This window comes from Colletotrichum orchidophilum (assembly GCF_001831195.1).
Source record: "Colletotrichum orchidophilum strain IMI 309357 chromosome Unknown Scaffold_13.1, whole genome shotgun sequence".
NCBI lineage: Eukaryota > Fungi > Ascomycota > Sordariomycetes > Glomerellales > Glomerellaceae > Colletotrichum > Colletotrichum orchidophilum.
The window spans coordinates 295,483-317,234 of NW_019172969.1; the positions used below are offsets into that span (position 1 = coordinate 295,483).

At 53.2% G+C, this 21,752-nt stretch overlaps 8 protein-coding genes across 8 annotated transcripts; 3 read left to right on the forward strand and 5 right to left on the reverse strand.

Annotated features, from left to right (window-relative positions):
• Nucleotides 1-1,700: 1,700 nt before the first annotated feature.
• Nucleotides 1,701-4,602, forward strand: CORC01_02352 (uncharacterized protein; the record flags this gene model as incomplete). The annotated part of the gene is made up of 3 exons (XM_022614002.1): nucleotides 1,701-1,932; nucleotides 1,984-4,347; nucleotides 4,397-4,602. 3 exons carry the CDS (start codon nucleotides 1,701-1,703, stop codon nucleotides 4,600-4,602), a joined length of 2,802 nt encoding a protein of 933 aa, XP_022479500.1.
• A 424-nt stretch (nucleotides 4,603-5,026) lies between these two features.
• CORC01_02353 (uncharacterized protein) lies at nucleotides 5,027-6,213 on the reverse strand (the record flags this gene model as incomplete). The annotated part of the gene is made up of 4 exons (XM_022614003.1): nucleotides 5,027-5,050; nucleotides 5,150-5,305; nucleotides 5,511-5,988; nucleotides 6,095-6,213. The coding sequence occupies 4 exons, from the start codon at nucleotides 6,211-6,213 to the stop codon at nucleotides 5,027-5,029; spliced, it is 777 nt and encodes a 258-aa protein (XP_022479501.1).
• Nucleotides 6,214-6,489: 276 nt separating this feature from the next.
• CORC01_02354 (phosphoglycerate mutase) lies at nucleotides 6,490-7,525 on the forward strand (the record flags this gene model as incomplete). Its single annotated transcript, XM_022614004.1, has 2 exons — nucleotides 6,490-6,858; nucleotides 6,926-7,525. 2 exons carry the CDS (start codon nucleotides 6,490-6,492, stop codon nucleotides 7,523-7,525), a joined length of 969 nt encoding a protein of 322 aa, XP_022479502.1.
• A 101-nt stretch (nucleotides 7,526-7,626) lies between these two features.
• Nucleotides 7,627-7,935, reverse strand: CORC01_02355 (uncharacterized protein; the record flags this gene model as incomplete). The annotated part of the gene is made up of 1 exon (XM_022614005.1): nucleotides 7,627-7,935. One exon carries the CDS (start codon nucleotides 7,933-7,935, stop codon nucleotides 7,627-7,629), a length of 309 nt encoding a protein of 102 aa, XP_022479503.1.
• Nucleotides 7,936-9,112: 1,177 nt separating this feature from the next.
• CORC01_02356 (pectin lyase) lies at nucleotides 9,113-10,473 on the reverse strand (the record flags this gene model as incomplete). The annotated part of the gene is made up of 4 exons (XM_022614006.1): nucleotides 9,113-9,461; nucleotides 9,549-9,865; nucleotides 9,935-10,064; nucleotides 10,130-10,473. 4 exons carry the CDS (start codon nucleotides 10,471-10,473, stop codon nucleotides 9,113-9,115), a joined length of 1,140 nt encoding a protein of 379 aa, XP_022479504.1.
• Nucleotides 10,474-12,793: 2,320 nt separating this feature from the next.
• On the reverse strand, nucleotides 12,794-13,656 carry CORC01_02357 (allantoate permease; the record flags this gene model as incomplete). Its single annotated transcript, XM_022614007.1, has 3 exons — nucleotides 12,794-13,045; nucleotides 13,325-13,347; nucleotides 13,494-13,656. The coding sequence occupies 3 exons, from the start codon at nucleotides 13,654-13,656 to the stop codon at nucleotides 12,794-12,796; spliced, it is 438 nt and encodes a 145-aa protein (XP_022479505.1).
• A 3,045-nt stretch (nucleotides 13,657-16,701) lies between these two features.
• On the reverse strand, nucleotides 16,702-18,373 carry CORC01_02358 (succinate-semialdehyde dehydrogenase; the record flags this gene model as incomplete). Its single annotated transcript, XM_022614008.1, has 4 exons — nucleotides 16,702-16,826; nucleotides 16,884-18,125; nucleotides 18,188-18,275; nucleotides 18,353-18,373. 4 exons carry the CDS (start codon nucleotides 18,371-18,373, stop codon nucleotides 16,702-16,704), a joined length of 1,476 nt encoding a protein of 491 aa, XP_022479506.1.
• Nucleotides 18,374-19,063: 690 nt separating this feature from the next.
• Nucleotides 19,064-20,809, forward strand: CORC01_02359 (4-aminobutyrate aminotransferase; the record flags this gene model as incomplete). The annotated part of the gene is made up of 7 exons (XM_022614009.1): nucleotides 19,064-19,203; nucleotides 19,263-19,298; nucleotides 19,392-20,086; nucleotides 20,140-20,293; nucleotides 20,348-20,429; nucleotides 20,485-20,710; nucleotides 20,763-20,809. The coding sequence occupies 7 exons, from the start codon at nucleotides 19,064-19,066 to the stop codon at nucleotides 20,807-20,809; spliced, it is 1,380 nt and encodes a 459-aa protein (XP_022479507.1).
• Between the last annotated feature and the right edge of the window lie 943 nt (nucleotides 20,810-21,752).

The window sequence follows — 21,752 nt, forward strand, 5'->3', positions numbered from 1 at the left end:
TCTCCCAAAGAGCCCGGCTGGGGTCACTACATATAAGGTCCCCCGGAAGCGTGGACCCCTAAAGCTTACCTACTGAAAACACGGCCAGTTGAGGTGAGCTTCATTAATTGCTTACATGCTGCTGATTGCTTCGCACCCAATGCAAATCAATCCATCAATAACCATGTCGTATCATGTCATCATTGTCCGTGCGGTGGGTAATCACCAGCCACGCATAGCAGCTGCCGTGTTCCCATCCGATGTGTGAGGTCACTCTTTTCCATTCTCTTGACTTTGTCGAATCTACCTGAAGGTATGTACCGATATAGGTTCCCCAAATACGTTTTCAAGATGCGATGGAAAGTCCAGAGGATCCAACTACCCTGAGGAAGAGTTGGAGCGTTCGTATCTCCATCAGACACTTATGGCTATCCTTGCGAATCACTTGTAAGACAACATATACACAATGGCCATCAGCCACTTGCTTCTCAACATCAGACGGCAGCTTGAGCTTTTTGTCTTGGTTATGGAGCCTGCCACCTATAGTCCTCCAATCTGCGCTAGCTACAGAGCATTAAATAATAATTTCTCGAGTCTCGCCTTCGTAGGAGACAAGGTCTCGTCGCAAAGCATTGCATCCCAGTTTCATGAAAGTCGCCATCGAGTATACGTAGCATGAGGTCGTCCTCAGCCCCATTCCCAACCCCCTCGACACCCGTTCGCAACTTCGCAAGCCACGGTAAAAGCTACCAGCTCACTTGTCAGACGCTTGCCAAATCTAGCGCTCAAGCTGAAACCCAAAGACTCACTGCGCCTTCTTGGTGTGGTTGGAAGCAGGGGCAGCCACACCTGAGGCCCTCGCGTTAGGTTGTGTGGTTGTCGGCGATCGGAAATGACTGCCTCCGTTATCTCATCTACCTATCAGGTAAGGTAAGGTACCTATGCGGGCTGGGGGGGGGGTGGGCGGTTTTCAACAGTGCCCGGAAAGGATGTACGCTTAGTGATCTTAGGGGTCATAGGCACTTACCGGAGCTGGTGGGATCTAGAACACGATGTGTGGATAGTATATCCGTAACCCGAAGACACTAATCCTTCCTTCTTTCTGTTTTTTTACCCAGAATCGACCCACTCTGAACAAATGTGATTATTCTAAACATTTTAATAGAGAAGAAATAGAACAGATGTCTTTAAGTATCATTAACAAACTAGTAATTCGTGATCTTAAAGGTCGCTTTATAATTTCTACATACTTCCACTATTATACGGGCAGAAGGATAAGACCTCACCACTATACATAAGTCGGGTATGGGCATGGACCCCTTTTGACAACCCCCCTCCCCCCCCCCCCCCCCCCCCCCCGCCCCCCCCGGGCCACCCACCCCCACCCCAGCGTTCGACCTCTCTCGCCCTTCTGTCCCGCTTCCCCCCCCCCCCCATCCCGGGTAGGTAGGTGGTACCTGCCTAGGTAATCAAAGCCAATTTCCAGGTTGTTTGTCGCTTACTTAATCGCTTGCTTATCGCCGTTCCTGACGTCGCCTTTAGTGCCAGCCCTTGCAGAGCTGTGGAAGTTATCATCGTCAAGGTACACGACAAATATTGGTGGGCAGCTGCCATAGCCGTGTAAATCAGCAAACTGCCAGCACCCATGCACATCCGCGACCATCCCCGGTGGCTCATCCTGACGCGTCCCGACATGGCGCCTCGATTCCCCAGCCGCCGTCATGTCCATTAAGCCTCTGCCAGAGGACGTCATCCGCCGTATCAGGTCCTCAGCCACCATTACGTCTCTCAACGGCGTCGTATGCGCTCTCGTCCAGAATTCCCTTGATGCAGGCGCCACAAGGATCAACATAACTGTTGACTACTCTCGTGGCAACTGCTCGGTTGAGGACGATGGGCTAGGCATTCTGCCTCTCGAATTTCGAGAGAATGGAGGACTGGTCAAGCAGCATCGTGAGCTAGACATCCTCACACATAAGAGTACACTTTCTCACATATTTACAGATACGTCAAGATTCTCACCCGAGTTGGAGTGCCACGGCTCCAACGGCAACTGCCTAGCCTCTGTTGCCGCTCTGTCTCTCCTCTCCGTCACCTCCCATCACCATCTCCACAACTCGCAAAACTCAATCACCATGCACAACTCGAAGGTCTTGGCGCGCAACATCCCTGCCCTGCCAGAACAACGCCTAGTGACCTTTAGCCATGGAACTCGCGTCACCGTTAGAGACTTATTCGGCTCCATGGCCGTCAGAGTCAAGCAGAGAGCCGTTGCCTCAGAAAAGGCCGCCGTGGAGAAGGAATGGGGTCGGTTAGTGCATGATCTCACTGCTCTGCTGTTAGCCTGGCCTTCAATTGTGGCTCTCTCCGTCCGAGACAGCGTCAACAGCAATGAGACACGCTTCAGGCCCAACACAACATCCAAGTCGGACATGGTAGCTCGCTCATCACGCATCCTGACACAATCAGGCCTTCTGGACGGCTTGGACCAAGTCGTCTGGACTTCTATCGGCGCATCTGTTGGGAAGTTGGCCATCGAAGGATGCATAGCGCTGAAGCCCGTGGCCACGCGTCGAGCTCAATTCATCAGCTTCGGTATTCATCCTGTGACTAATGATCACGGAACCAACATTCTATTCAGCGAGGTCAATCGTGTCTTTGTCAACTCCGGCTTTGCTATAGAGGAGGGTGTGGAGGCTCTCACTCATTCGCCTGAGACCATTCTTTCAGGTTCGGGGGGAATTCCAAGCAAGATTCCCAAGCCGAGGCGAGGCTTGGATCGGTGGCCCATGTTCTACTTCAGAATCAGCTCCTCGTCTCGTGTGCGTTCTCTCGTCACTTCATCATTCGAAGATCTGCTTGAGGATCGGAACCGCACCCTTGCGAACATGGTTGACCTGCTCAAGCTTGTTTGTTATGAATTTCTGAAGAAGCACCACTTCCGCCCCCATAATGTCACTACTTCTCTCCAGGGAACTTCTCGTAGCAGGCATCAAGAAGACGATGTTCGTAGTACAGAAGGGGGACGAAAAGGCAGCAGCCGGTCTCGGACCGTCTCGTCAACGACTAGTCGATCAAACTCAGCTACCCCGCAACGGAGGCCAGAGTCCCCTTTCGATCTATGGCAACGTGTGAAGGTAGGACGGGTATCTGGAGGCACCTCAAAATCCGGCGCATCGACTCCGCTGTCTTCCGAAGTCGCATTGGGAGTCGCAACCAGACACCCTGCAGAAGAAGAGTCGTATAAGGATCTAATGACAGCTCAGCCTAGTTTACGGTTCCTCGACGAATCAGGAAACCTTTTGCGCAAGCCCTTCGATGATTTGATGCCGGCGTCGCCTAAGAGGGGCGAACCCGCTGAAGGCGCCTATCCACATACTTCTAGCGCTCCAGTTGAGCCTGCTGAACTATCAAACTTTTGCATTCGGCCGTCGAGTCAGGCAGAGGAAGCTCAGCTGGAACCGTCTCCGGCAAAGCCTGACAACGCTATTCACATCAATTCATCGCCTTCTTCTTCGCAATTCTTCAAGCCAAGTGGTGGACGAGAAGCTGAACAGCCGAGCGATCGACTCAAGGGAATCCTTTCCAGATGGGAGAATCCCGTCTTCCAACCCGTTGAGCACCCGATACCTCACCTGGCCGATACATTGGGAGGATCTAAGCAAGGCCCCATTCAGTCTCTCGACCTTGACATCACTGGGTGCTCGCATGGGGCCCATACGTCAAGTATCAAGCTCTCTGGGCGGGTTTCCAAGGCTGCTTTGATGGAAGCAGAGGTCGTATCCCAGGTTGACAGGAAGTTTATCATGGTGAAACTCAGACGAGACCTGATTTCTGGCGGTACACTGTCAGGCATCCAGACGAATTCTGTGCTGGTTTTGATCGATCAACACGCTGCTGACGAGAGATGCCGGCTTGAGTCGCTGATGCGAGACTATTTTCACGTTGTGAACCGGCCCAAAGAGGTGGTTGCACGGACAGAGATGCTCGAAAAGCCTTTGCAGTTCGAATTCTCGTCCAAGGAGTGCAGATTGTTGAGCAAATACTTCCAACACTTGCGGCGGTGGGGCATTTTCTACAATATAGAGGACCCGGAGCCGACTGGTTGGCGGCACAGGAGCAGGCAGCTCCCCAGGGTGGACGTGCTCAGTCTGCCATCAAGCATTCTCGAGCGATGCAGATCAGAGCCGAAATTGCTAGCAGACCTTCTTCGACAAGAGATATGGAGAGCGGAGGAAGAGGGCAGCTCAACCTCTAGGCCCTTCAGTTTCGCCACTGGACCTGCTGGCCAAGAAATCGACTGGGTGTCAAACTTTCACGGATGTCCTCAAGGGATTCTCGACTTGCTCAATTCGAGATCCTGCCGCAGTGAGTATCAAACTCAGCACGTTAGACGTTGTGATGCTAACTCGGATAGGTGCCATCATGTTCAATGACACCTTGTCCAGGGATGAATGCATAGCTCTTGTTCACAGGCTTAGCCGCTGCTCGTTTCCATTTCAGTGCGCACATGGACGGCCATCCATGGTACCGTTGGTGGATATAAGAAGCTTAAGTATGAAAGGGGAGACGCCACTGGACAGTTTTGGGAGTCGTCTCAAGCGGTCTGATTTGACAAAGTAAGGGAGGTATCGTGATGCCTGGTGATATGGATAATAGCTACTGTACTGTAATGCGAAGATACCCTGGAGGCAGCGTTCATTTATAGGTGCGGGCATTTCTACACTGCCGTAGCTGGCCTGAGATGTCATCCCCAAGTCTACCACTGCTTGGATGCCTCAGCTTTCCTTGGGATGCCGCTCCAATGCTGAGGAAAGAGTGTTTATTCAGCTTTCGGTTCTGTTGGTAATCGAGCGAATCTCGAAGGCTTTTCACTCAACGTTGTTTGCATCCCAAAATAACTCTTTAGTTCAGACAACAAACAGAGTTTCCCACGTCTGTGCCACTTTCGTGACATGATTCGACCCACATGCTTCGCCCTGCATCATCCCATGGACATAAGCACCTCCTATTAGCCGGTGATGACTTGGCCCTTTTCCCCGGAATATCACTGGTACGCGTGAGCCAGGAACTATCCAGATTGAGTCATTCTCTTGGAAACACTCTGATCCCAGGCCGATAAGGCCTTCAGATGTCTCAAAGAACTTCGAATGCAACGCATAAGACAGACCGCATTCAATACTCCTCCATCCTCGCGAGAACCCTCGCCCACCAGGATCTTCATCATTGTTGGAAACGGCGCGCCAGAGTAGATTTCGTGCTTCGTCTCAGCAGCCTTGCGGATCACATCAATCTTCAAAGCCCGTATCTCCAGCATGCTCAACGACTAGTGTATCACCAGCCTCCGCGGTAACCCGCCAGAGGCATGGAAATGACGGTGCCCAGTGATCCGCAACCCCAAGGCTTTATCGCGCCGCCAGTCCGGCACCCAAGAAGGCAGCTCAGCGCACTGGAACTTCTTCCCCTCAACGGAGTACAGCAGAAAAACGTCTTCAGTGTCCTCCAAGATCTGCACAGCCGCGGCGACTTACACGGATCCCACGGTGGCCTCCTTGCCGTACACCGGCCGCAGCCGCTGCCTGTCTCAGATCCGTGGCGCGGAAGTGCCGCGTGCGGACTAGCGCGTGCGCGAGGGCTTTGGCGTAGCCCTCGCTCTCCCGACGCGAGACTTTATTCGCCTTGAGGATCGTGGGCATATTGTAGTGGCAGGATCCCGGGGGAGCTGTCTCGAATGAGACTCGTTGAGGAAAGTAGCCCAACCACGAGTTGGTGGAGAACAAGTGGGAGACGAACTCGAGGTGCGAACTCGAGGTGCGACCACGAGATTGTCTGGTGGCCGCAGAGCACGACGGCCTGGCGTGCCAGGACGACTTCTTGGATGATCCACAATCTGGCAAAGCAGTTGCGGCGGAAGAGGGCCCGTACGGCGTCCCAGGATTTAGGGTCGTGGAGGAGGACGTCGCAAGGAAGATCTCACCATTCTCGTGAGGGTCGGCTATGGGTTGTGCTCTGTGGTGTGAGGCTACTCAGATGTTGTGTGTCTATCGTCGCGAAGTGGTTGATGAGGCGTAGTGCCTGGGCCGTGTGGCCGTCTTCTTCGCCTAGCCAGACGAACACGGAAGAGGCTGAGCTGTAGATGCTCGCCATGAGCTGGACCTGGCTCGAGCGCATTGCATCGTCGGTCTGGTTAATCGAGATGGCAGATGTTGATCTTGTTCGCTCACCACGTCTCATTGCCAAAGTATCCGCAACTCACCTCACCGAGGCAGATCTCTAGGCGGGCATGGGAATTGAGGGGCTAGGCTAGCGTGAAATCCCGCCATGAGACTGAAGCTTAAAACGCCGTCAGAGTTTAGCCCAGATCCGGGCCGGCACTTGCTCTGCCTCAAAAAGCCTTGTTCATATTTCGCGCAGATATTTATCGAGCTAGCCCCCACGAAACCCCAAACTAGGACCTTTTTCATCTCGTCCATCTTGCATCGAACCGTTGCCAGCTAGCTACCTTAGCTCATGCTTCCTCAGAGCCTCTTCCCCGCACTCCTCCTCGCCGCTCTCAAAATGGCCGCAACGTCCGGCCCCGTCTGTCAGCACAAGTTTACAATCTTGCCCGAATACTTTGTGGACTATTACAAGGCTGCCGATGAAAGTACGAACGGGAAAGCAACCACGCAGCCAAACCTCGGGCTCCTGAATAGAGAGTTTGGAGACGCGGCTGCCGTTGCCGGAGAGGCCAAGCCCTGGGAACGGTTTGCTGCTCATGTCAACAGGTTAAACGCTGAGAGCCCTGATGGCGTTGACTACAAGGTTTTATATCTGACAAGGCATGGACTTGGGTTCCATAACGTCCAAGCAGCCAAGGTCGGGACGGCTGAGTGGGATGTGAGCAGAAACCCCCCCCCCCCCCCCAACAATACCTTGATGAATCCAACCACTGAAAAAGCAATAGAGATACTGGTCACACCTCGACGGCGACGGCGTCGTCACATGGCTCGACGCAGAACTGGTCGACACAGGCATCCAGCAGGCAAAAGACCTCGGCACCTTCTGGGCGCACGCGACAACAGTCGAGGGGGTCCCCTTCCCGGCGTCCTTCTACACCAGCCCGCTCCGACGATGCCTCGAGACGAGTAGACTTGCCTTTGGTAGTCTAGTCGAGGCAAGGGGCCAGCAGCAGGAATTTCGGCCTCTCGTAAAGGAAGGGTTAAGAGAGCGCATGACCGACCACACGTGCGACAAAAGGGGCCCCAGGAGCTGGATCGGGAGGGCGTATCCGAGGTACATCATCGAGCCGGGCTTCACGGAGGAGGACCAGCTTTGGAAGGCTGATAGATTTGAGACTACGGAGGAGCACGTGGCGCGGAAACAGCAGGTCCTGGATGAGATCTTCTCGACGGATCCGGCGCAGTTTGTGTCCTTGACGGTTCACTCGTACGCGATTTCAGCCATATTAAAGGTGGGTGGTCAGGAAGAGTTCAGGGTCAGGGAAGGATCTTCCATTGCTTTACTGGTGCGCGGGGATAGAATAGGTGTGTCCTCGTCCGTCTAGTCGCCGGGCATACGCCTCCCTCTCTGCTCCATCACTACCATGCCAACAAGACTTGTCCGCCACATTACATGGAAGATGCTTTTCGCCGTGTGTAGCCCAGTTCAGATGTCCTTCTTCTTCTTCTTCTCCTCCTGTCCACGCATCTCTGCCTTTTCGGCAGCACGCTCCTCCTCGAGCTGCTTCAAGGCGGCGGCTCTCTGAGCAAGCTGGCGAAGCAAGGCGGCATCTTCTCTGCGCTGCTCTTCACGCTCGGCACGCCTCTCCTGGGCTCTCTCGATGCGCGCTTGTCTATCTCGCCAAGCGTCCCAGTCGGGAGGACCGCCAGAGATTTTGTATGTGTACGCCCCATAGATAACCAACTGGAAGACAGTGGCGAAGGCCAAAAAGGTGCCTAGCAAGGGTTCGGGCATCTTGACTGGCCCATACGCCTGCGTTAGAAACTTTACAATTCGATATTCGCAGGCAACTCACTGTGTGGAATCCAGTTGTGGAGGTTGATATCTTCACCTCGGAGGTTGAACGTGCTACAATCTGGCGCGGTGGCAGGTCTTTGTGTGTCGAGTCCGGGATTGTTTGTTGTTTTGGATGAGAAGGAGGAGGAAAGAGGGGGGGGGGGAGGTAGATATCGTCGAGAAGGTGCCGGAAAGGTTGGCTTTGTACTTCGGTGGTAAGCTTTCTCCCGCCTGTGAATCAGTAACACCTTTCCGGCGGGGGCACCTTGTGAATCGGAGGACACGGAGGCCAAACAAAGTCCTGGGGTTTCGGGTCCGGGTGGGGCACATCGGGGCTTCAATGTGTGGGACAGTCAGCCCGTCTCTCCGGGGCCCTCCGCCGCCGAGTTCCACAACTTCTTCCCAAAATGACCGCTGACAACGAAAACATGTTCTGTTAGGTAATCATGTTATTCAATGCCTACTTGGTACCTAAGTACCTTGAGCCTTCTCGATAAGATGGATCGAAGGAAGCGTATCAGCAAAGTGGCACTTGTAAGCCAACACTATCGTCTATTAGATTTGCTTAAAAATGGAACAATAAAATCACAAAACGTCTTCCTAATCCAGAGACACCTGCTGGTTCAATCTACCCTTGTCAGGGGTGATTCACACTAGAAGTAGTTGACAATAAATTCTGGTAGAGCAGCCCAAAGTAGCGAGGGGTTCCAAACGCCAATGATTCAGCTGGAATAGACCTCCGTGTCTGGAAGATATATGTGGGATCTACATGGCCTGATATTATCGGAGCACACTCCACCATCCTCATAACTTGTTAGTGTTCCGGTCCTATGATGCAGATCGCAGCTGCCCTTAATTGCAGAATCTCGAGATATATTTCTCGAGACCTATTCGGCGGAACTGGCACGACAGCTGGCTTTACCTGCATAACAGGCTGAAACCCCATTCCTTTACTTAATATGTGCAACAAGTGATGCATCAAGCATTGTATTTACGTCCTCGACAGTAAAGTAGTAAGATATGTACATGAATCTACCATTGGCCTCTTGCGGGTATCCGACTCAACCCTCAATGACAACCACTGAAAGACTCCAAAAGGAGATAGAGGAAGAAGCAAGTTCTCCAAGCAAATCGCTTAGAGCTTGCCAAAGCCGGCGCTGGTGGGAACGGCCTTGGCGTCGTTGGCGGTGCCGGCAGAAGCGACGTTCTTGCCGGCAAAGTCGGCCAGGATGGAGGTGTCGGAGCCGGCCAGGGAGCCGCTGGCGCCGTAGGCGTTGAGCTGGCAGGCGTGGCCAACGTTGGCGGAGCACCTTGCGTTGGTGGTGGTGTCGGGGGAGGCGAAGACCTGGCCGGCGAGGCCGGTCTGGTAGGCGGCGACGACGTTCTGGAAGATGTTGCCCTCCGCGACAATGTTGGAGCCGGCGTCGGCCTCGAACGCGTGGCCAGAGTTGGCGTACCAGTAGTTGTTGACGGCGTGGAGGAGACTAGACGTAGTTGTTAGTGGGGAGTTCGCTGACACAATGTTCCCGAGAGATGCTCGAGAGACGGAAGAGTCTAGGGGTTGTCCTTACGTGTTGCCGCCAACCTTGGGGGCTCTGCCAGAGGTGTGGTGGATGTAGTTCTTCTTGAAGGTGACCATGTCGTTGCTGCCGGTGAAGTAGAGTCCCCAGTAGTGGTGACCGTCGCAGGTGGCAGACCAGGGGGAAGAGCCGTCAATCTCGCTGTTGGAGATGGTGACACGGTTGGAAGCGCCGTTGCCGAGAACAATGTGCTGGCGGCCGATCAGGGAGGTCTTGACGTGGTCGATCCAGACGAGATCGCTGCCGTCGAGAGTGATGGCATCACCACCCCAGACGTACTGAGGGTTCAGGTTGGTGATGTGAATGTTCTAGCACCGGTATTTAGCCCCTGGCCATCCTTACTGTTGGTCAATGCAAATGAAAGCAGTCCCTCATACCTGAATGATGATGTTCTTGGCTCCGCCGGTGATACGGAGACCCCTGCCAACGATGACACCCTTGCTGCCCTGGCCAATGATGGACTTGTTGGAGCCGACCTTGATGGGGTCCAAGCCAGCGTTGTCGTAGCTGTTAAGTAAAGGAATGAGCATTGTAAATGACACAATATGGAATGTAAATGATCCTCTACGTACGTTGTGGAGACCTTGGGGGCGTTGGGCTGGTAGTTGTTGCACCAGTTGTCCTTGTTGATGGCAGTCTGGCAAGCAGAGCCGGTACCCCAGGGAGCGCAGCCGGTGGCAGTGGTTCTACCCTCGGTATTGCGGAAGTCAAAGGTCTTGGTCAGGACGATGACGCGTGCGGTGGAGTCGGTGAGGTAGGAGACGAGCTGAGCGGTGGTGGAAGGGTAGACAGGTCTGGCGTTACCACCACCGGTGGTGCCCTTGGCGAAGCCCTCGGCGGCGCCAGAGACGGCGTCGGCGGCGAGGGCCAAGGGGGCAAAGGCAGCCAGTGCCACGGACAGAAGAGCAGATCTCATGTTTGTAAGGCTTTTCGCAAGAAGAAGCAGAAATAAAAACGGAGAAATAAAAGAACGAATATGTTTGGTCGGATGTAAAAGAGAGACAAGAGGACGAAAGCCGCTGGAGTAAGAAAAAGATCTTCAAAATCAAAGAGCGCGGCTCAAGAACGATGATATATGTTTGTTGGAAACTGTGCCGTTCGCCGCCATGCTCCTTCAAACCCCTTCATCCATGCGCTCCGTGTCCTCCTCTCCTTTACAAGGTGGGAGCCCCCTAACCACCAACCCACCAACGAACCCCCCTCCCCGGCAATAGGGCAGACGACGACCTCATCTCACGGCACCTCAATCCTTCAAGCCCTTCCGGAAGGCCCCTCAAGGGCCCCAATTGTGTATTCGGCCGAGGAATATTGCTTAATCCACCCACACTACTTTCCGAGAACTCATGGCGTTGGGTTGGGTGCCGGAGCCGACTTGTTCGAGGGACGGAGTGGTGGGTAGTCCCCACTGATTCGTGGGGAACTGATGCGGTCTGTAACCCCTTCATCTTCCACGGCACACCCATCCGACCCGGGGTTGTGGTGATAGCTTCGGCGGCACAATCCGAATCGGGCCGTCGATAAAGATGTTTGGCTTGGCGCACAGTCTCGCACTCGCTATGTGGCGTCACTTCCATCAATGAAAGGATGACCAGAGACCTCCGCTGGTAGGGCCGCGTAGGGGGAAGTGTGGTTGCCGGGGGGGGGGGGCTAGAGACTTCCAGTGATGGAGCTTGGTAGGACCTGCTGCAGGAAGATTTCACGGGGTGTCCAAACTACCTAGCCAGTACTCTGTCCACGGGCGGCAGTTCGCGTCCTGAGGTACCATTCTTTTTTTTTTGCGAGGAAATCCACTCCGTCTGCAAGGTGCAAACATTGGCCCAGATGAATTTCCGCCGCTAAGGACATTTGAGATTTGGGGAAAGTAGTCCAACATGCAGTCTAGGCTCTCAATAAGTCGTTTCGATGAAACGATTGGAATTTTCCTTTTGATGACGTATTTCTGGCATTTGTTAGCATTACCAGCAATCGTACGAACAACAACAATAACAACGTGGGCACCGCAGCACAGACAAATACGCTTAGTTGTTCACACCAAAGACCCAATAAATCAGAACAAATCAGGGGTCTGAGAAAATGAGCTAACAAGCTTCCAGCCTCGGTCCGTCTCCGACTCTACGTGTGACAATGTCACATACTATGTAATATGTCGTCCTGAGAAGGGATAAGATCTGTTAAGCATAAACCGCTGTAGTCGCATCAGGCTCCATTTATTTGGCCCAAGCTCCTTCATGGATTTACATTTTAACTTTTCGGTTACACGTGTGTAGTGCGGCAGTCAGTTTCCCCCGTGCTGCAACAAGAAACCTTTTTTCAAGGACCTGGTCTGTGGAGGGAGAGAAAGTCAATCGAAGGCAGAACAAAAAAAACACGCGCCATTTTCTGCTTCGTGCGGGCTGCCTCTCCTTCATATTTTGAGCCAGGTTGGCGTGGATAGCGGCTACCTCGAACGGGTTAGTTGGACAGGCTGATATGAAAAGTAGGCGGCTAATTTAACATTTTTCGCAATCCGTGCCTATTCAGGGGTCAGATCCAATCCTGGGCAGAATTGGCCTGGCAAGGGTTCCAGGGACCAGGATATGCATGCCAAGAAATAGATTGAGCCTCAAGCCCTGGCTGCCCAGCCCACAAAGAACTTGAGAACCCCATATCGAGGAGCCACAGAAGCCACATCTCGAAAGGTATCCGATTTCAAGCCACAAGGATGACGACGATGAATTGTGGTTCCCGTCACTTCTTCAAAGGGTCGCCTTTTCCGGTGAGATGGAAACTCTTGTGGGAACAGCACCCAGTATTCCCGACCTGTTCCCTTTGACCATCAAAAATTGGATCTCGGCTCTGCTTGCCGGGACACATGTACACACGGCAGCAGCGGTCAGACCGGCGGACATAAGCGAACCGGCTGCTCCATAGCCTCCAATCATCATGGTCAGCCTGAACCTGTGGTTCCCTGAGATCCACAACTCTTTTTCTTCAGAGGGAACGCTGTTCCATAAAACACGGCTCTGTCAATTGTCCAGGTACCATTCAAAGTTGCGTCTCATACATTTATATTAACTCCTCGGTACCACCCCTCCCCTCCTTGCCGTTCCAAGGCTGATGGAGGCGAATCGAACTCGATTCCCCTCCCTCCCCCCAGCGTCCCGACCCGGGAGTCGTTTTGGTTTTGCCCAGAATGCCATTTCGCAGCTCATACGACTTGAAACTCCACCAGGGGCTCGCGTGTTCTCAACAAACTCTCACTCGCGCCCCAAGATCTCCATCTCAACCTTGGTGTTGCCTTCCTTGGTAAGGTGAGAGAAGATGAGGGGAATTAGTGCCGCCAGAGTGTTCCCGAAGCCGGTGAAGGCGCCCGTGACCGCAAACCCCTTTACGAACCGGGGGCCGTCCGACGAGGGACAGAGCCTGCCGCCATAGACCGCCGAGAGATTGCCGGCGGAGCTGACCAGGGCCACCGCCACGACGGACTTTTCCGCAGGGAGCGAAATGGCCTAGAAAGTCCAATGAAGTATGAGCGGGAGCGCGGTGTACAGGCCGGCAATGCAGAATCACAGCATGGTATACACGACCTTCGTGTTCGATACGGTCACGGAGACGAGCGTGCAGATGAAACTAAGGCACATACACCCATTGATAGGGCAGCGTAACGGTCGTCTTTGCGTCTGAGGTTTGCTTCCAATTTCCATGCCAGCAACTTTGGCATTCCCCTTTGTAAATTATGACCAGTCAGTTTAGATACCCTTGCGTGTAATCTGCCGCGATAGACTTACGATATTCTGCCTGTCGATATACGCTAAAAGAAATGCACGAACCACAACGTCAGCCCCTGCAATCGCATTTACTCTCGCGCCATTATGACTCGAACGTCGCTACTGTATTGAATTTTGAACAGCAGCCGAGCCGGCGGAGAGAAATCTACCACGGTTTAGTCGAGCTTACGCACAAGGGCTTTCTCTTCCGGAGAGTCTGGAGCATAGTTCGCCAATGCTTGTTCCAATTCCAAGTCGTGCTCGGACAGTGTGGCTTTCTCAGTGTACGCCTCGGCCGTGTCCGTCGCATCGGAAACCTCTGGTTGAGGCTTTTCTATCTTATTGCCAGCCATAGTGAACGGGCTGTTTAGGTTGACCTGGACTCAACCGCAATTCAAGCAAAAGCATCGATCACGGAGACAACACACCGTGTGCACAACAGGAAGGGGACTAATGCTATTTAAAGTCTTATCTGTTATTGGGTGCTGGCTGTGAAGGGAAAGGCTCACGTGTGTGAACATCAGTGACAACCAGCACACCTAACCAACTGAGCTATTCGCCCAACCTTGAGACTACGCATCAAAAAGTGCGTAACTACAAGTCAGGGACTTGCAGCTTGGCTGCACTCAAGTAGTATGAGTAGTACGAGCCCGGGGAGTGTGCCTAGCCCGTAACACCGGCGATCACCTCGCCCAGCGTAATGAGCGTAATGAGCGTGCGTGTGCAAGTCACACCCCGCATTGTTATCGGTAATTCTCTCATTAGAGTTTGATAGAACTCAATAAGGATGACCGAAGCAGCTCGGAATGTACACTGCGACGGCGACTATATGTTCGCACGTTCCACCCCATCCACTGTAATTCCCCCCGCGTTTCTATCCTAAACATACCTACCGTGCAGCCCGGTACAAAAAAACCAAATTGCAAGTTGGGAGAATCAATCGTGAGGGGTCTCTTTCTCTCTTTCCGGTTGCAAAGGATAGATGACGAACGGTGCGTTAAACTGCCTGGGCAGCGCAGCCATCGGCAGTACCATCCCGGATACCGACGATACAGCCGTTGAAAAGTGGATACTGTCTCCCGGCCGGTTGGTCCGTGTGACCCGGCCCGGTTCACTTACTCACAGACTAGAAATGTCTCTATCAATGACGCGGCGTCGCGATTACATATAAGCTGTTTAACGACCACGGATATTATTCGCAAATATCCGCGCTCACTAGCGCTACCAGATTGTCAGGTCTGGTAAACGTTGCACCCGGCTGCTGATGCCACTTTAATAATAGCCACGATATGTATCCGTAGCGGCTATAGCACTGTTATAGTTCTCCTGCGGCCAGAGCTTTTACTGCTGACAATCGAACGTAAACAAGACATAGCATAATCACACAAGTGATTGATCGTTCAAGACAAAGCAAGTCGCATACTTTTAGTGCCGACAGAGACGTAGCAACGATGTTCTATTTAGGAAGTGTCACAGAAGGGGGGGTTAAGAAAGTTTCCCAAATCCCTTTTCGAAGTGCTCATCTTCAATTACTCGGCAAACTTTATCTCAAACTGAAACAGTCCTTCAAACCCCTCCAAGGAGGTCTGAAAACATGAATCACCTTACTTCGCTGTCGCCGATTCCCTCATTCTGCGCCAAAGTTTTCTGTGTAGAAATTGTTCTATTAATAATACATTCCATCCTTCGTAGATGGGTACCAACATGGGATAATCCTCACTATCCTCCGAAAAGCGACTATGAGTTGATATCTGTCGAATCCTTTGAATCTGAACGATTCAAGAATGGTGTTGAGTAATGATGAGCTGAACTCTTGGGCGTTGAATATCCCACTGACTCTGATGCGCGAGTCTGGTCTTCGTGCATGGCCTGAGGTCGAACCCTGACACTGCATGGGAGCGGATCAAGACCAACGAACGATCGACCAAGTCCTGCTCAAAGATGACACTGTTTTACAGCTTGTATTGGATTGGCTACAGACCCATGACAACACCTATGGCGAATGGCTTCTCATCGTAGATGATGCTGATGATTTCGATACCGGTATACAATACGTTATTCCAGCTAGACTCCATCGGCATGTCATTAGAACGAGTCGGGATACCATGGGTCACTCGCATCTCCCTCCCGGAAGCAGCCTCATAAGTGTCGGGGATGTGGAAGCGTCCGAGGCGCAGTCCCTCCTCCTGCAGTACATGGGTCTAAGTGCCGATGATGTCGCTCAAGAAGTCCACAATCTTTCTCTGGGTTTATGCGACAACTTGGAAAGACTTGCTCTTGCGGTTCATCTTGCAGGCACTTTCATTCAAGCCAGTGCTACCGACGACGAGAAAACGGGAAATACCAATCACTCTACTCAGAATGCAGTTTCCCTTATCTCAAAAACTTCAGACGGCACAAAGACTACATGTTGAAGGCCGAAACCTTCAAGGACCTATCGTCTTACGATAAGACTGTATGGTCGGTCTGGGATACGAGCCTGCACAAAATAGAGACGGCATTTCCGGATCAACCTTCAAGGCACTTGCTGACTTTCTCGCATACTTGGAAGCCTCTAAATCGCAAGCAAGCGGGTAAATACAACGCTTCAGGTCGTTGGGGAGCTTTGTACCACACTCGACGATAGGCGAATGCCCAGATCCTGCATCCTGACTATTCGAGATGAGACGAGATGAGCAAGGAGAAACGTGACGAACATCCCCTCTGATCTCATGCTAGCTGCTTATGCTGAATTACGCTCCGATCCTCCCTGCAACAGCCGTCGAGTGAAGCGGAAAGCACATTTCGGCAAAACGTCAGACTCTTCGCAGATGTTTTCAAGCGCGGGTCGTCACAGTTGGGCAGCTTTGCGCTCTCGCGCATGGCCTGCGCTTGCTCTTGGGAAGGTCGATATGGTGAGGCAAAAGAGCTGCAGCTGGTGATCCAGAGTGTGAAAGAGGTACACGGCGACGAACGTTCCGAGACCCTCTCCAAGATAAACAAGTGGATTAAGATTTATAGAGCCTAGGTGGAACAAGAGCGAGCGAAAGAGATGGAGTTCCAAATGGCAAGGGAGTGGGCAGCTTGGCGGGAAAGGCAACATCAAGGTATTTTGCCGGAGAACCTTCTTGAGAGAATCAAACTCGGAGATAAGTACAGGAAGGGGGGGTCAAGATTGTGAGGGCTCGATGATGGGTATTCAACCACCCCCAATTCGTCGGCTCAAAGAGCTAGTGCTAAGCTCGAGGCTTGACGCATAGAGAGGAAGAATGACCGCCGATCACATAAGTTCTATTTGGTGCCTTTAGATTCGCTTGCAGATTCTCACCACCGATAGTTTTGAAGGCAAGCTATACTTGACTGTGGAAAAAACGTAGGGTATAGTCTATTCTAAAGATATGACATGGAAAGAAATTACCCTACTCAATGCCTGTCATGACCATCTTCGTGACCAAAAACTCATCGATACCGTATTTGCTTCCTTCGCGTCCGAATCCACTCTGCTTAACGCCTCCAAAAGGTGCCGCTGGGTCGCTAATAGCTCCTAAATTTGCCGACTTAGTATACCCTCTCCATCAAGTACTTCTCAAAAGACACTTACCAATGTTCACGCCGACCATGCCGACCTCCAGCGCTTCCGCCACGCGCCAGCACCGCGACACATCCTTGCTGAAGAAGTATCCCGCAAGACCAACATCCGCATCATTGGCAAGCTCGACGGCCTCTTCCTCCGTATCGAATGCAAATAAGGCCGCCACGGGACCAAAGGTCTCCTCGGAGCAAACCTTCATGCCGGGCTTCATGTCCGCCAGCACGGTGAGGTCAAAGTAGTTTGGTCCCAGCTCAGCCAGGGGTTTACCGCCGAGGAGCACGCGGGCGCCCTTGGACACGGCGTCCTTGACGTGCTCGTCGACCTTGGAGACCGCGCGGTTGTGGATCAGGGGTCCATGTGTCGTCTTCTCGCCGAACCCGTCGCCAACGACAAAGGTCTTGATGGCGTCCACAACCATTTGCGAGAATTTTGCGTACACGCTGCTGTGCACCAGGATCCGGTTGGCACAGACGCAGGTCTGACCCGAGATTCTAAACTTTGACGCGATCAAGCCCTTGAGAGCCACGTCCAGATCCGCGTCGTCAAAAATGATGAATGGTGCATTGCCTCCGAGCTCAAAGGACAACTTCTTTAGTGTTGAAGAGCACTGGTTCATCAGCAGCTTTCCGACGCCTGTTGAGCCCGTAAAGGACACTTTCTTGATGATCGGGTGCTTCGTCAAAACCTTTCCCACAGAAACAGTGTTATCCAGGGCCGTGATGATGTTGACCACGCCAGCGGGGATGCCCGCGCGATGAGCGAGCTCCGCGAGAGCCAGTGCCGTCAGGGGCGCTTCGGCAGGAGCCTTGACGACGACGGTACAGCCGGCGGCCAGCGCGGGGCCTACCTTGCGCGTGATCATGGCGGCCGGGAAGTTCCAGGGAGCGATGAGGCCGCAGACGCCAATTGGCTCCTTGAGCGTCACGAGGCGGCAGCTGGGGTTACTCGCCTGGATGGTGTCGCCGTAGATCCGGGGCGCCTCCTCGGAGAACCACTCGAAGAAGGACGCGGCGTAGCCGACTTCGGTCTTTGCGTCTGCCAGAGGCTTGCCGTTTTCCATGGTGATGATCTTGGCGAGGTCGTCGGCGTTCTCCATCATGAGGTCGTACCATTTCCTGAGGAGGCGAGCTCTGGCCCGCGCAGGGGTCTTGCGGAAGGACTTGAAGGCATCGTGGGCGGCGAGAATGGATGCCTCGGTGTCCTTGTCGTCGAATTCGGGACATTTGGCTACCTCAGAGAGAGTTGAAGGGTCTGATGCGGTTATCAGATCGGCTGCTCACTCAGATGTTTCTGTAGTGGTGTACTGCACTCACTCTCGACTGAGAAGACTTTGCCAGATTTGGCGCCAACCCATTGCCCGTTCACGTAGCATGATGTCTTCAGAAGAAAAGCATCTTTTAACTGCATCAATCGACTCAGTAACCAAATCCATGACGCGTATCGAAGGGCTCATGTCCTTTGACGGCGGACCCACTCACCTGGTGTGCAACTGATGCCATTGTTAGTAACAAATAATGCACCTCGATTTGATTCCTGCAGAAAGGTGGTCTGATGTCTACAGATCTGCCGCCGCAAGCCGAACAGCCTCGAGCGGCCGACCATTTATATGAACTCCTTCACGATGGTATCGAATCGGCAATGGTCCTGGTAGCAGTGCGACATCGCCGCGTGTTTGATACCGGTGTGGGAACGACGATTGGGTTTTGAGTGGGACCGGCCCGGGCCCGGGGTTGGGGCGTTCGGAGGGGTTTAACACATCTTGTGATTTGAGCCCGCCTTATCCGTAATTGGCAAGAAATCAGACCAATTCCATGAGACTGAAACTCTGCCCCCAACCCAACAACGCCGCAGTACGTCATGAGCCGCAACCGGTCTTTTTTAGAATGGACCATGCTGGATACACTGGAGATTTGGTGGGGTCGTTTCTCTAGGCCTGGGCCCGGATGGAGCCCGGCTGAAGACCGGTCGGATCGTGGCCGGCTCTCAGATCGAGGGGTAAACGGAAGCTCTCGGGCACCTTCTCGGACGATAAATACTCGACTCCCTGCGCTTGATGATCAGATACTTTTTAAAAAACAAGCCTCAACAGCCTTTAAACAAAACGACAAACACTGCATCGCACATCTCAAAGACTCCACGCCCACAATATCACCACCGTTTAGTCGCTCAAAGAAGATCAGACCTTCAAGATGCCCGCCGTCATTGAGCACTCGGTCACCACAGAGGTCCCTGGACCCATCTCCAAGGCCAGTGCCAAGAAGCTGGACACCTTCTTCGATGCCCGTGCCATTCACTTCGTCGTCGACTACGACAAAAGCTCCGGAAACTAGTACGCAGCATCCCACAGCTGTTCTGCCGGAAAGTCGAACTAACAATAGGACTTTGAAGCATCGTCGACGTTGACGGCAACAAGTATCTTGATGTGTAAGTTGGTCCCCCCCGGAGCCGCCGCCGATCATCTTCCGGCATGGCCAATCGACCCCCACAGCTCGCTAATCTCGCGCGCCGCGGAAACAGCTACTCCCAGATCGCCTCCATCCCGGTTGGCTACAACAACCCCACTCTCATCGCGGCCGCCAAGTCGCCCGAGATGATCTCCGCCCTCGTCAACAGACCCGCCATCGGCAACTTCCCCTCGGGCGCCTGGCACGACCTCCTCCAGGACGGCCTCATGAAGGCCGCCCCCGAAGGGCTCAACCACATCTTCACGGCGCAGTCCGGCTCCGAGGCCAACGAGCTGGCCTACAAGGCCGCCTTCATGCTCTACCGCCGCCGTGAGCGCGGCGAGGCCGAGTGGTCCCACGAGGAGATCCACTCCTGCCTGCACAACACCACCCCGGGCTCCCCCGAGCTGGCCATCATGAGCTTCAAGAACTCGTTCCACGGCCGTGGCTTCGGCAGTCTGTCCACCACGCGGTCCAAGGCCGTCCACAAGCTCGACATCCCCTCGTTCAACTGGCCGCAGGCTTCCTTCCCCGCCCTAAAGTACCCCTTGGACAAGTATGCGGCCGAGAACGAGGCCGAGGAGAAGCGCTGCTTGAAGGAGGTTGAGGAGCTGATACAGAGCTGGCACTGCCCTGTTGCCGCTGTCATTGTTGAGCCTATCCAGTCCGAGGGCGGTGACAACCACGCCTCTCCCGCCTTCTTCCAGGGTCTGCGCGACATCACGCAGAAGCATGCTGTTGTTATGATTGTCGATGAGGTCCAGACTGGTGAGTAACTCCGACCTTGGCGCTCTATGCAGTCGTGCTCATGTGATCGGTAGGCTTCGGCGCGACTGGAAAATTCTGGGGCCACGCCCACTGGAACCTTACCTCGCCTCCCGATATCGTGACCTTCTCCAAGAAGGCGCAGACTGCCGGATACTACTTTGGCGACCGTATGCTGGTCCCCGACAAGGCTTACCGTCAGTTCAACACGTAAGTGCTTCTGAGCAATGTTATGATCCTTGATCGCCGCTAACGAACCTATAGCTGGATGGGTGATGCCGCCCGTGTCATTGTCTGCAAGGCGGTCATTGACGAGATTCGTGAGAAGAAGCTCGTGGAGCAAACTGTATGTGTTCCCATGGCAACCTGTTGGGGGTTTTCCCACTTACACATGTTTGTAGGCTCGTGTCGGTGAGGTCCTCTACTCCGAGATGGAGAAGCTCGCCCAAAAGTACCCCGATCACGTCATGAACCTCCGCGGCAAGGGCCAGGGAACCTACGTCGCCTTCGACACCCAGAGCGCCTCGGCGGTCACGGGGTCGATGAAGCGCCTCGGCGTCAACATTGGTGCTTGCGGCAAGGAGACGATCCGTCTCCGCCCCATGCTCATCTTCGAGGAGGCACATGGTACGTCTTTTGAACAAGTCTACAAGAGCAAAAGTCTAACAAACGTTTTTAGTTCCTATTTTGATCTCTGCATTTGAGAAGACTTTTTCTTCCCTGTAAAATTGTATCACGAAAGCATGGCATGGACGGGAAAACAAAAAATGGCGGATAGCGTAGCATGGATTTTCAGCCCCCAGGGTAGGCCCAAAATGGGGGATTGCAGTTTAGGAAGCTTTTTTCCTATTTATACCATAATGACAGAGCCGATGATGGCCTAGAAAACATAAAGCCCTTCTTTGAGCTAAACTTCTGAAAATGAGAGAAATTGAGTAATGAGGACATGAATGATGACTGGCGAATGAACTTCTTCTGTCGTACTGTTGGGTAAACTAACAACCGCAACGCACAGTCTGAGTCGGGAGGATGATGACCACCGGGCGGAAGCAACAGGTGGCGCGGCTGGCGGCTGGTAGCTTATCATGCAAGATCGGGAATTGCCTGTGGTTTCTTTCGGGAATGCTTTCTCGGACTGATCGCCCGTCAAGTGATACGCAACCGGCTCATCGGATCCACCAGGAGAGCCCCCAGGGGAGCCTGGAGTAAGAGGGCACGCGGTGGTCAGAAGATTCCGCCGGTCCTCACCCGCTCTCTCTGTTCTCGTCAGCCTATCAACATCCTAACAAGCCGAAAAAAATCAACATAAATTTTCTAGTTATGAAGGCATACCTTAGGTATTTTCTGAATATTTTAAAGTAATTTATTTAGGCGATGTGGAAGGAATAGCTTCGTTAATAGTACTCAGAGACCGGCGGAATGTTCTGACCCCCGCGTGGAGGGGTTGTCGTGGCATGTTGCGGTATCCCCGCCCATCCCCTGCGGGCCCAGGCGCCGAGATAGGGCGATGGGGTACCGGTGATGAAGCTATCTATAGCCTTTTGCTTGATGGTCGTCTAATTTCAATGGTTGAAATGGTCGTGATGGACGCATACGAATCTTCAAGACCAGAGTCACCATCATTATTCTCGCCATACCTATCAAAAGCAATCCCCTCATTATCAAAGTC